This window comes from Coenobita brevimanus, chromosome 80 (assembly GCF_032717465.1).
Source record: "Coenobita brevimanus isolate Jiangsu-jjx chromosome 80, ASM3271746v2, whole genome shotgun sequence".
In the NCBI taxonomy this organism is placed as follows: domain Eukaryota; kingdom Metazoa; phylum Arthropoda; class Malacostraca; order Decapoda; family Coenobitidae; genus Coenobita; species Coenobita brevimanus.
The window spans coordinates 8199747-8214046 of NC_137033.1; the positions used below are offsets into that span (position 1 = coordinate 8199747).

Genomic DNA, 14300 nt, shown 5'->3' on the forward strand with positions numbered 1-14300 from the left:
TCTGAATGGGGTAAGGGGGGTTATTTGTGATCCTTAGGGACTATACTATACGATAATGGTGCTAAAATTCCAAAACTGCATATTGTCCACTTGTAAAATAATACCTGATGCTGTTAGCGCTGACTCAGTTGCATCATTTAAAAAGTCCCTCCACTCACAACTGGGTCACATCCTGTTCGACTATATTGAATAACTACGATTCTTAATTCGAAGTCCTTCAAGTAGTGCAACTACCGTGCATATGGCACAAAACTCAGCCTCTAATCAATAGTCTATTCTGATGATGATGTATATAGGAAACGGGGCTGGCGTGCCAGCAGGTATGGGCTGCCCTACTTCTTGAAAAGCAGATTCCTACCGAGCCATACTGTTAATTGTAATAGGGTAGCCAACCAGGTGAGTAAACCAGGTGAGTTACCCATGATATTCTTCCTCAGCTTTGCATGGCACTACTTGCCAAGGATGATCATGAATTAAATTATGTGACTAATATTTATGCATTGGTCAGTTTTATCCCAGTATGAGGTAATTACCAAGGAGAAGTATGTCTGGTTAGTACAGCAACCCCTCCAATATCCGGATCAATAGAGCCATCGGTAGGTTCGGATATTGGTTTTGTCCGGATATTGGGCCCCAGCTTATGGACTTGTACTTACGGACCCTAACACAGAGAAACACCTATACAACTCCCTCCGGACATGCATAGCACCTATTTAACACCCAAATCACACCAATAAGGCACATAAATGACTGAAATAAATGCAATAGAAACATAAAATGTGGGTTTAGAAGTATGTTCATACATTAATAAACATTCTGGTACTTATGGACTCTAACCGAACCTAACCTAACCGAACCTAACCGAACTCTGAAAAACACATTCCTACTGCACATGCATGAGGTAAGTTTAGTATGGAAAGAAGTACAGTATGACACTTTCTGGTAAGTATAGTATGGGAAAAAATACAATATGAAACATTCTGGTAAATTTAGTATGGGATATAGTACAACATGAAACATTTTGGCTACTTACAGCAAGTCCCTGGCCACCTCGATGAATAACCGCCTCCTCTCGGACTCTGACAGTAAGAACGATTTCCTGAAGCACTTGCACTACACTCTTCCTGAAGTCTTGCACTGAACTTAGTCAATAACACACAGAAGTCCGTTCTTTTCACAGTGTTCACTTTAGTCCAAATAATGTTCCATTAAATTTAAGTGTTGCACATTAACTTTTCCCAAGTTTTTTTAAGTTTCCAAAGCCAAAACAAAGAAGGTTAGTTACGTTAAATTTCTATTCTACTTAGTCTTTTCTCCCAACTTGAAAACCTTAACACAACACACCGTTTTTTTCACTGCACAACACTCAAAATTCCCGTGTGGTCTAGTGGAGAAGTTCTTGCTGTTTATTCACTGTCAGAGCCCGAGAGTATCACTGGCAGGCGTCCAAGGGGTGCATCGGTGGGTAGTGGTGATGGCGTACCGACTACAGAAGACTCTGAAGACAGCCGCAAACTCACGTCGAGCGGTGACTCCACTGTAGCTGATGTGCTGGGCTGTGGCTCGGAGCATGAGGGCCTGTCTTGGGGAGGCAACGGAGTGGAACCAGGGCTTGGCACAGCAGGGGTCACGGGCCTGAAAAAACTGTCAATCGTTGACTGACGCAAGGACCGACGATTCTGGCGATTGATGATGCGCTGCCGGAAAGCACGCACTTCCTCCACGAGTCCCAAGGGCCCCATCTCCCTGTCGCAGTCCGGGTGTTCCAGGTAGTCTAGGACGAACTCTAGATGTTCCCGGAGTGCGCTCAGCTTGGGGATGGCTGGAGTAGTGTCCTGCTGGGCGGAGTCTGCATCATCATCGCCTTCGTCGTCGGAATCTTCAAGTTCGGGACTGACACCAGCAACCGAAGACGCGATCTCGATATCAGACAACGTCTGATACCCAGGATCGCCCTCGTCGTCGTCCAACCACTCACGAACATCGTCCACATCAACATCGTCGCCGTGCGTACGTAGCCGTGCATGGAAGTCATCCACGTCAAACCCTAGGAAATCGTACTCCACATCTGTTCCGAGAAGCAGACGAGACCAACCATTTTCAAGAGTTTTCACAGGGACTTCCTTCCATGCACCAGCCCAGTTGTACAGCGCAGACTTGATGTTGTAGCGGCGAAGGTTTTCCAAAGTCCGCTTGCCTCGAGTGTCACGTCCTTCCCTGCGCTCGTCCTCGTCCTCGAGAACCATCATCACCTCGTCCAGGAACTTCCGACGGTACAGGCGCTTTGTTGCCACGATCACTCCTTGGTCCATTGGTTGAATGAGAGCAGTCGTATTAGGTGGCAGAAACATGCACCTAATACGGCCATTCTCAGCAACCAAGTCCTTGTCGCACGGGTGGGCAGGTGCATTGTCGAGGAGAAGGAGAGCCTTTACCTGGTCGCGAGGAATTCCCAGTGTCTTCGTCTGGTAATGTATGACCTCCTTGACGAAGTGATGGTGAAACCAGTCTTCGAAAATCACAGCTGTGAACCATGCTTTCAAAGAATGGTACCATACGACAGGAAGGACATCCATCACCCCACGAAGGCACCGAGGCTGCTTTGCACGGCCAACGATAACGGGCTTAAGCCGGTGCATGCCGTTAGCATTGGCACAACACAAAGCAGATGTCCGTTCTTTAGAAAGCTTGCGGCCAGGTACACGCTTCTCCGTCTCATCGGCGAGAGTGCTCGTTGGCACCGAGCGATGGAATAGGCCAGTTTCGTCAGCGTTATAGACTTGACCGAGAGTGAGGCCCTCCCTGTCGATCAAGCCTTTCACCTTGTGCCGAAACTCGTCAACTCCATCCTCGTTAGCGTCCAATGCTTCGCCATGTGCTTTACGGTTAGTAAGGCCATGTCGCAACTTGAACGCGAAGAGCCAACCCTCGGATGCCTTGAAGTCTAGGGCGTCGTGAAGCCTTGCAAACTTCTCAGCAGCAGCCTTCAGCTCCGTTCCACGTACCATCACACCAGCTGCACGTTGCTGTCGATACCAAATCAACGTGGAGCGGTCGATCTCTGCATACTTGGGGGTAAACATAACCTTCCTCTCCACGTTGCGTTTGCTTCTCAACGAGAAGTCAGCCGTGTACTGCATGAGCTTGTCTCGGGAACGCTTGATATCGAACAAAGTCGACCGGGCCAGGTTGAACTCGCGGAGAATGCGAGAGGAAGACCAACCCGCATCAACCTTCTCCAATATCTCCCGTTTCTTCTCCAGAGTCAACACCACTCTCTTCCTTTTCTCAGGAGGCGGGGCCATCATCACACACACTAAGAGTAGGGCAGAGAGCAGCAGGAGGCCTTGCAGCAAGTACGGCACCACCACAAAAGCGAGCACGTGGGCAGCCATGGTGAAGAGCGTAGGTCTTGTCGCGGTGAGAGACAGGCGGGAAGTGGGGAGGATGCAGCGGCGCTCAATCGGACGTCGGAGGAATGACGAACCAAAACAATGCTCTCACGCGGCGCGCGCGGCAAGTTCAAATTACGGACGGCAAAAAATCGATTTTTTTTCCAATTTTTTTGGATTTTCGGACCATTTTGGGAATGTTTGATCCCAGGACGATAAGGTTCGGTTAGTGGGGATGTTCGGTTATTGGGCGTCCGGATATTAGAGTGATTACTGTACTTGGATGGGTGACCGCCTGGGAACACCAGATGCTGTTGGCATCCCTACGTGTCAAGTGGGGTTGGTGGAGGATTAGTGCCCCTCCCTGTAAAACAATTAACTCTAAGCCCTTGACCACCCCGTTTGGGATACATGGCGCCTGGCAATGGATGGATGGATGGAAGTATGTCAGGGAAATCGCTGAAGAGGTGGAAGGCAGTTTTCATGCAAATGACCGACACATTTACCAAACCTAAAGAAGCTCCACTCCAGACCTGCCTCTCAGTTTAACTCTGTTCGGACAGCAGATGGACAGCTCGTGTCAGGGGCAAGTAAGTATAGAGCTCGTTGAGCTGAGTACTTCTAGTAGCTGTATATGGCTGAACCTCCCAGTGGAGAGCTTCTTTCGGCTGGTGTACAACCATTGACTGCTGTCCCACCAATTGACAAAGCCGTGCCTTTTCTAGGTGAAATCAGGAAGGCCATGGCTAGGTTGAAAAGTAGTAGAGCAGCTGGTATTTGTGACATCATAGTAGAACTGATCAAAGCTGGAGGCGAAGCCATGATCATGGGGTTACATGCAGGCATAGAAGCCATTTGGCAGATTGGTATAATTCCTCTTGACTAGACAAAGGGTTTGGTCACTCCTGCCTGGAAAGGAAGAGGAAACTAGTGTGACTGTAGTAACTCCTGTGGTATTACAGTGCTCGGAGTGCCAGGCAAAGTTCTTGCTTACATTCTCCTGATGCTTATCTGGGACCATTTGCTAAAGTTTCTTGGGCCTGAGCAGTCTGGATTCACCCCCAAGAAGTCTACTGTTGACCGTATCCTAGCTCTTTGAGTTCTTGTGGAAAGTCGTCTTAAGCTTCGACAAGGTCTGCTAGCAGCCTATGTGGATCACAGGAAGGTGCTTGACTCAGTAAATTTTGAGGTAGCTACTATGGGAACTCCTGTGACTCTGTGGGATCCTTGTAGGGATAATCTGACTGATTGCTGGCTTGTACTCAAACACTGAGAGTGCTGTCAAGTGTGGAAGGGGGAACATCCTACTTCTTCCCAGTAAGTTCTGGTGTACGACAGGGATGTGTTTGCCCCCACACTTTTCAATGCATGTATGGATTGAGTACTGGACTGGGCTGTGAGTTGAAGTCATTGTGGGGTATCAATTGGCAATTTCAGGTTTACTGACCTTGACTCTGTTGATGATGCAGTTATCCTAGCAGAGTTGCTGCAGATCCTACTGAGTGCGCTCTAGGAATTTCATGAGCATGCGAAGCCATTGGAATCAAAGGTCTCTTGGGCTAAGACCAAGATTAAGGCATTTGGTGGTTTGTTGGTTGAAGCAGTTCAGTTTGTCCAAGCATGTGGTGAGGATATAGAAGTCTTAGAAAGCTTCACTTATCTTGGTAGTGTGGTCCATAACAATGATAGATCAGACAGTGAGATATCTCGTCGCAATGCTCAGACCTACGGGGTCATGGATTCGCTCAGCTCTGGTATTTGGCGCTGTTGTTATTTGTGTAGAAGGACGAAAGTTCATACCTTCAGGACGTTGGTGCTCTCTGTCTTACTTTATGGTTGTGGGACATGGATCCTAAACAGTTACCTGAAGTGGCAAATTGACTCCTTTGGTACCCTAAGTGTCTTCACAGGATCATGGGATATCGCTGGTACAACCAGGTGCGTAATAAGCGACTACTCTGTAAGACTGAATCATGGCTTATTATCCACATAATATGTCGGTGCCAACTCCAGCTGTATGGGGACATGGCCCACTTTCTTAAGGCTGATCCTGCTCAGAGGGTGATTTCTAAACGAGTTAACCCAGGTTGGAGGAGGCTGAGGGGAAGGCCACATGACACAGGGTTGGAGCAGGTATATCACTCCTGTCGGGAGATACTTAGAGGAGGAAGAGTCGCTGCATGGAGGGGCCCTGCATGAGTGGAGTCAGTGGGTGAGTGAGGCTATGTGCCCCTCAGCATTTGCCCCTTCTTGATTGATTGATTGAACGTATACTTATGTTTATATTCAAGGAGACATGGGACCAATATACTTTTGCAGTTTTTTGTTTTTCTTTACCAAAGGCCTTCATGCAATTTTTTTTTTTTTCTGACTGCATTTTCAGTTTCGACAAATGCCATCTTGTGTGCCAAAGACAGGTCACCATTTTAGAAGGTACAATGATCAGCTTTCATCAATGCTGATTTCTCCATACCTAACCTAGATTATGGTTAGGTTGTTACCTAACCATTTATTCTAACCTTCCCATGCCCAGCCTAATTTACTTCAACTTAGCCAAATCTAAATTTGTCTGTCTGTCTATTGCCAGATGCCTTAATCCAGTAAGGGGCAGCCACAAACAAATCACCTCCACTTCACCCTGTCCCCTGTCATTCACTGCCCTCCCCTCAACACACAACCCCCTCTTTCATACACATCTCCACTCCATCACTTCATCTCATCCTCCTCACTCACATACACTCTCCTCATTAATCTGTCGCTCTCCATCCTCTCCACATGGCCAAACCACCTAATTTATCCACATCTGTAGCCATATCTAAACTAACATAGCCTAACCAAACTTAACCTAACCTATATAGGCAAAACCTAACCTTACCTAACCAAAGTTATCCAAACCTAACGTGATTTAGCCTAATCTATCCTAACCTGCTGGTTTTGGCATTTTATAATTGTAACACCATCATACTGCAGTGCGGGAGGCTTGGTCTCTTTATCCCTTATATAAATAGAATTTTCCTTGTTTATTGACAGAACCTCCTCATACTTGAAAATGCACTTTGTACACCTTCACAAAGTCCCTGAATCAGTCCAAAGGTAGGAAAACTCCTAAAATGATTGAGAGGTGGTTCCATATATCCTTCTGTTATACCAATGGAGGGAAATAACTGTACACAAATGACTAATATTACTCTGAATGACAAATCCCTCACTATGGGTTAGGTTAGGTTAATTCATTTTAATGTAGATTCATTAAAAGGCAGAGATAGGAGCTGGAGCAACTCCCCTCACTTTATTTACTCATCATCATCATCATCATCCGGACCTCCTTTCCCACCCTATTGTGGGGTGAGGAATAGCAATGTCCAGACAGCCAAAGTTTGCCAAATTCAATGGGCCACGCTTCCATTCACTCATCAATCAAGCCCATGGAATCCTGACTCCACCTGATAGGCCAAAAGTTTCACCACGTACTGTATCTTCATATACCGGTACTGTACAGTATACCTACCTGATAGTGTTAGTCCGAAAACTGTCACATTAAAAGGGGTGCCAAATCCATGGTGATGCGCTGTCCCACACAAAATTCATCCAGGCAGCTTATTTCTTGTCAATCCCTTAGCCTTACCAATTTCTCTACCTCTCATCCTCTCACACTCATCCACCATATCTCTCCACCTTCTTCTTGGCCTACCTCGCCTCCTCCCTCCGTCAGATTCGCTTAGATATACGCTTCTCACCACTTCCCTCATCCATTCTCTCCACATGACCATACCATCTCAGTACACCCTCTTCAATTCTGGTGTCCACAGACCTGCTCATTCCAGATCTCTCACGAATCACATTATTCCATATTCTGTCCAGTGTCCACTCTCCATACTCCACATACATTCGTCAACATTCCCATCTCCAGTGCTCTTACTCTTTCCATTTTCATGCCACACCAGCCTCACACTTATACTCTATGTTAAAGTTGGCATTAACACTCCTTCATGTAAGCCTCACACTGTTGCACAACCCAAGCCTCTGTTTCTTATCAGAGCCTTCATAGCACCAGCTGCTTTTCTTCCTTGTGTCACTCTACTTTCCACTTCTTTTGTACATTTGCTCTCTTTTCTATCACTGTACCTAGGTATTTGAACTCTCTCACCAATTCCAGTCTCTTTCCATTCACCGTAACATCACACTGGGCATCACCTTCTCTCTCAGTAATCATCACTTTACTCTTTTCTACATTTACCGTACTCTCAAGACATTATGCTCACAGACATCTGCAAAACTCTGCACTGGTCTACCAAGCTCTTGTCCAGTATTTGCAAGTAATACTGCATCATCACCATACATCAGGTTTTAGATATTCCATCCATCACCATTTATTACCAATGCCATCCCTCTCCTCATTACTCATGCTTTTACTTCTCTCATCACCCCATTCATATATATATTGAACGACCATGAGGACATCACACAACTTTGTTGTACACCCACATTGATTGTGACTCATTCACTTAGATGCCCATTTACCCATACACATGCCTTATTACCATCATAAAAACTCTAAACGGCACCTAGCAGCTTACCATCTACACCGTACATATGCAAAACCTTCCACAATCCTTCTCTTTTTGCTTTGTCAGTCTTTCTCTGTCTACTTTGTCATATGTTTTTTCCAGATCCATAGATGCCATAAACACCTTACAGCGCTTCTCTCAAACCTTTTCCACTATCTGTTTCACTGCAGGTATTTAATCCACATATCCTCTGCTACTCCTAAAGCCACCCTATTCATCACTCACTAGGCCTTCTGATATCTTTCTTACTGTCTCTATACTAATTCTTCCATATATATTTACTAAGTATGGTAAAAAGCATTTGCGACTGGAGCCTGTAAAAGTGTTTCAAATGCCTTTAGTTCAGAAATTGTTTTTGCTTTTTGTTTTTGTTATTGAAGGCTCCAACATGTTTGCATGCATCAGCCTTGTCCTCCTAATGGCAGTTCTCCATGCTGCTCAGTCTCTGGTAGCTTCCCTATTTAGTCCTTTTTCCCTGAGGTCATACTGAATGACCTTGTCCCAGATCTTTTTCGGTCTACCTCTTGCTACCCTACCCAACATTAACACTCCTCTCTTTCTGCACCCAACCATCATCCCCCATCCTCTCCACATGCCCAAACCATCTCAATTACCCCTCCTCATCACAGCACCAATACATTATACTCCCATCCTACCTCTCAAGTCTTTCATCGTAAATCTAGTCCCCCCAGGCCTCGCACTCAGGGATGTACTACACATCCATCTAATCATTGCCATTTCTGTACTTTTGAGCCTGCGAATATCCTATTCCTTTACTGTCCAGGTCTCACTACCATACAGCATTACACTCCAGACAATTGCCGCATATAAAAATTCCTTAGCACAGAGGGAGAACCCTCTCAATGTCAGTAGAGGCAACAGCTCCCTGAACTTCTTCCAACCATTCCTTACTCCAGTCACAGAGCATGCTCTAGTCCCATCTCCAGCACATAACATGTCTCCCAAATAACAAAACTTTTCCACACACTCAAGAGACTCATCACCAAGTTCAGTCCTTTCACGCCTGGCAATCTCCGCGTACTCTCCCAGACACATGAGCATTTTAATTTCAGTGTCCTTTAGTTGGGTGCAGTTCCAAAAAATTAGCCATTATTCACTAGCATTCCCAGACAAGAATGTTACCCTGATTGCTTGATCATGTTTCATGATCTTTGGACACACTTTTATCTGACAGTCTCTGATCTAATTACCCAAAGTCGTATTTGAGTACCTGGTACTTGTTATACATCTCCTTCACCTGATGCCATTACTGTATATAAATAAAAAGTCAGAGTGGCCAATAAAATTGAAATAATATTTGGAGGAGCTAGGAGAATGATAGTGTTTGAGCCAACTCTACCTTACTTGAGAGGTGGCTTCACAGCAGATCACGGATTCTGCTGATTTGTGGCTGATAGATCCAAGAATCTGGATTCAGTGGCTTAAATAGAACATCATCTGACCATGGATCTGTGGTGTGATGTGTGGTCTGAAACATATCCTCACAAACAGGAAAGTGTGTGTGTGTGTATATATATATATATATATATATATATATATATATATATATATATTTATATATGTATATATATGGAGAGACAGGCTGATGAATGAGGATATAAAGGACCGTTATGGTGTGGACGTGGATGTGATAGGAAGCATTATGAGAAACACACTAAGGTGGTTTGGCCATGTGGAGAGGGTGGAGGGTGAAAGACTGACTAAGTGGGTGTATGTAGGTGAGGTGGAGGGAGGGAGAGGGAGGAGTAGACCGAGGATGAGGTGGAGGGATGGAGTTGAGAGGTATATGAGGGAGGGGGTGCGTTGGGGGGAGTGTAGTCAAATGGTGGGCGACAGAGTGACTTAGAGGCGTTTTGTCTGTGGCCACCCTTTGCGGGATTAGGGCTTCGGGCTATATATATATATATATATATATATATACAGTATATATATGTATATTTTATATATATATATATATATATATATATATATATATATGTATATATATATATATATATATATATATATATATACAGTATATATATGTATATTTTATATATATATATATATATATATATATATATATATATATATATATATATATATATATATATATATATCGGTATATCTATCTATCTGGTCACTGTTGGGTGTGTTAGTGTCAGTGGAGGAACAGTAGAGTGGTGTTGAAGTTCAAGAAGCAAGTGAAGTACAGTGAAATGAAATAACATTAGTGTTGTGTTGGAGTTCAAGCAGCAAGTGAAGTGCAATGGAATGAAATAATTGAAATTAGAATAGTGCTTTGTTGGAGTTCAAGCAGCAAGTGAAGTGCAGTTCAGTGAAATATCTACCAGCTTAGATGAGTTGCAAAACTATTTTGTGACTTTTTTTTTTTTTTTTTAATGGTAAGCAGCAAGTAAAATGAAATAACTAGCAGTTTAAGTGAGTTGCAAACTTGCTTTTTGACTTCGTTGGTGGGTGGCACTTGAATAGAACATATACTCGTTGAACCTGTTATGATTACAGTACTAGAAATACGATAAATCGTTATGCAATAGATGTTTCAAATGCATCCTTATCATAAAACAAGGGCAAGCTTTACTAGAGTACCGGTATATTAAAAGGTAATATGCAGAACAGATTGCAGAGACAGAGGTGTTATGAAATCCCCAAAGCCACTTTGAATACGTTTTGAAGTGACAAGTGAGTAAAATAGGTGGGAGGTGGACAGAGAAAGGAGGTTAACCCAGTCAGCCTGGGGTTGTCTTTTTCATTATGCAGTATTTTTGCTATCACCTAATGATTTTTATTAGCACAGACTCTTTAAACTGGAGGGGGTAGGTACTGCATTAAAAAATAAATAAATGAAAAATGAAAATGTAAAACTTTAGTACAGTATGAGAATCATTTCCTAAGTTGAATAAAATTTATCTAATAACAAAAGAAATAAATGGAAAAGGATGTCATACCTACAGATTCAAAGGGTTAATTTCTCTAAGTCTCAAACATTTTTGGACAAGACAAAGCCTATCATCATAGAGAATATAAGGGAATATTGTTTTTTTATAGTCTGAAATGATGAGAAATAAATAATTAGAGCTCCTTCCTGTGTTTCCCCTTCCACCCATTTTTACCTAGTCTTTAAGTTTTTCAAATTGTCATATTCTGGTTGTATTAAGCCAACTTTTTCAAAATACAGTACTTGATTAATGCTGTCAATTACATTACAGTAATAGATTGCTGTGCATCTCAAGTAGCTACAGTGTATGTACATTTGTACAGTATTTCTTTAGTTACCGTACATTCTTCCTCCTGGAATCCCTAAGCAGGAGACGTAAAAAGAAAAATAAATAAATAAAAAGTTTCTCTCTCTGCACATCATATGCTTTCACAGTCCAATTTCGTAGGTTATTACCTACTTTCTCAGTTACCTCCTTCAGGCAGAGGATGGACTTTGTTCTCTATCCTTGGTACTGAGCCAACAATTTGATGCAACTTTGGCAGTTCCCTAGGTAGTGAAAGGGTGAAAAATGGTTAGAATGATGTGATAATACATTCCCTGTTCTTAACACTGTACTGTACTTCTTCTTTTCAGATAAATGTCGGTGCCAACATTACTGAAGTCAGTGCAGAGTACATTATGTCGAGGTAAGACAAGTAGACAAGTAAAATGGTAACAGCCAGTCCCTTATTACCCTCTTGGAAGCATAGGTGCTTGAGGCTAGGATACCATAGTCCCAAACATTTAAAGGTAGAAGGCTGACCTACCACATTCATGGGGGGTGGGGGGATTAGGATGATGTTATACCTATTGCTGTTGTTTTGTTTATCTTCTTTTCTGCATCTTGTCATGTAGTTGTCAGCTTTCATAGCAGATGACCACCACCCCAACACACACACAAACCATTTTAACTTTATTTCATCAACCCCTTGATTCTGGTGATGTCTTACTCATGTTCTCTCTCTCTCTCTCTCTCTCTCTCTCTCTCTCTCTCTCTCTCTCTCTCTCTCTCTCTCTCTCTCTCTCTCTCTCTCTCACACTTTCTCATCATAACTTAACCCCTTAGTCGGAGGACAGAATTTATATTATTCTTACTGCCAATTCAGCTCACAAGAGCATCCTGGCAGTAAAGAGGTGAATGAAGGCTACCAATATGCAGTGTTTAAATCCTTTTGTTCAAAAAGTGTACTCCAAGGTGAATAAAATAATCTGGGAGCAGCAGGAATAAAATAGCAATGACATCCATTGATTGAAGGGGCTTACCGCAGGTCTTTTACTCCTGTCTGGTAGCTATGTTCTCTTAGTGTTATACTAACAGGTTTAAGATTTTTTTATGTTAATTTCAGGGCTTGAATAGTGGATGGCTGAGGCGTCTAGCTCCTTTCATTGAGCATTCTGTTATTTAGTTCTTCCTCTGTTTTGTTTCCTCTCTTTCTGAATACTAGCTCACCCCATCCCTATTGGAAAAAGATATCATGATGATGATGATTTATGAGTTTTAGGAACTTAATGCTTTTTGTCTGATGAGTGCTTACTGGTTTGTTCTTGCTACTTCCAACCAGTTTTATTTAGCATTGTAAAGGTTTTACTCACTGAAGGGGTTCAGTATAGCCTTCATTCTTTCATTTCCTTTTGTCATTTTAAAACTGAATAAAATTATCTGGAGGTACAGTAGTATTGAAAAGGTTAATATTGATACTTTTTTTTTCTTTCTTTTCTTAAAGTTAGGAGTAACACCATGAAATGGTGTGGCCTTGTAGAGAGAATGGCAAATTAGATGGTAACTAGGATAGTATATGTGAAGGAGGTAGAGGAGGAGAGGGAGAGGGGGAGATCAAGGATGAGTTGGAGTGAGGGCAAGCTAGTTGTGGACAACAGAGTGGCATGGAAGTAGTTTGTTTGTGGCCATTACCACTCTCTTTGGGATTATGACTTCTGACTATAGACAGGTAGACATTATTATACAGAAGAGGTTAATTGTAGCAGTCTGTTTTGGAGACATGCATCATGGTAAAACTTTCATTTGGACTGACTAGATTTTGAGTATTATAACACATAGGAAACTGCAGTAGGAGGATAAGTTCAAAGTACTGATTTTTCAGCACTGAAACCATACTACGTGGGTGGAGGCACTTTTCAACAAATCAGGCGGAAGAAGAGAACATTTCGGAAACCACTGGATCCAAAGCATGCTGAGGAATTGCCAGGTACGCAAAACTATGGTACTGTTGTGGTCAGTAGTTTGATTTTTTAGCATTAAGCCTTGCCTGAATTGTGTACTTTTGTGTTTAGTTTTGTTTCTGTTAGGTTTTAGTCTTTTATCACCCTTTCTCTTTCTGCTGTTTCTCTGCAGCCACTTATATGTTGAACTTTTTGTCCTCATTTCCCACAGTGGGATGCAGTGTGTATGATGGTAATTAGTAAACACTGTCATGAAACTGTCAGAACCTGGTGAGATCTCTTTTAGCTCATACTTATTTTTGTTCCATAGTTTTCTTACACTGTTTTGAAACTGTCAGAATCTTGTTAAACTTACCTCTAATAATAAAAAAACTTGGAATCTATTTTCACTTGTTTGGTACCCCAGAATTGTAAAGTAAATACTGTAAAATAATCCCTCGATTACCCATCATAATAGAGCCAAAGGCATGACTGGATACAGGCAATGAATGGATATGGAACAATATCCTCTACTGTACCCATACCCTACCTATACCCATACCCAGCCTATGTGTACCATACCCCTTTTAATTTTGGCAGTGTTCTTTGGTTGTCTGTCCATTTTTAGACATCAGAACACACATTGCAATACGCAGTATAATCCTAAACACTGAGAAAACAATGCATAAACAACAAAACAAAACTGCAAAATCCTGCTAATATGCATAGTACCCTTCCTAATTTGGGCAGTGTTCTGAGGTCTTTTGGCTGTTTTCAGACATCGGAGCACACATTGCTATCTATCTATCCATCTATCTATTGCCAGACGCCTCAATCCCGTTTGGGGTGGCCACAAACAAATCGCCTCCAAGTCGCCCTGTCCCCCGCCATTTCACTACCCTGCTCCCAACTCACACCCCCCTTTCACACATTGCAATATGTAATATAATCCTAAGCACTGAGAAAACAGTGCATAGATAACAGCAACAATAAAAAATACCAATATCCATGGTACCCTCAGTATTCTGCGGTCTTTCGGCTCTTCTTTGACATCAAAACACACATTGGCATGTGCAGTATATATAATCCTAAACTCTAAGGAAACTAAAAAAAAAAAAAAAAAAAAATATGCAAAACCCTACCAATATGTACAATACCCCTCTTAATTTTGGCAGTGTT

The 14300-nt window shown here is 42.7% G+C and overlaps 1 protein-coding gene across 2 annotated transcripts in view; it reads left to right on the top strand.

Annotated features, from left to right (window-relative positions):
- LOC145409186 (RCC1-like G exchanging factor-like protein) overlaps window positions 1-14300 on the top strand; it is a 75012-nt gene that overhangs the window by 426 nt on the left and 60286 nt on the right. For both annotated transcript variants that reach the window (XM_080279678.1, XM_080279679.1), the window contains exons 2-3: window positions 11556-11608; window positions 13064-13168. In XM_080279678.1, coding sequence (XP_080135804.1) covers window positions 11560-11608; window positions 13064-13168 — 154 coding nt within the window. In that variant the 5' untranslated portion in view covers window positions 11556-11559. The remainder of the gene's footprint in view (window positions 1-11555; window positions 11609-13063; window positions 13169-14300) is intronic.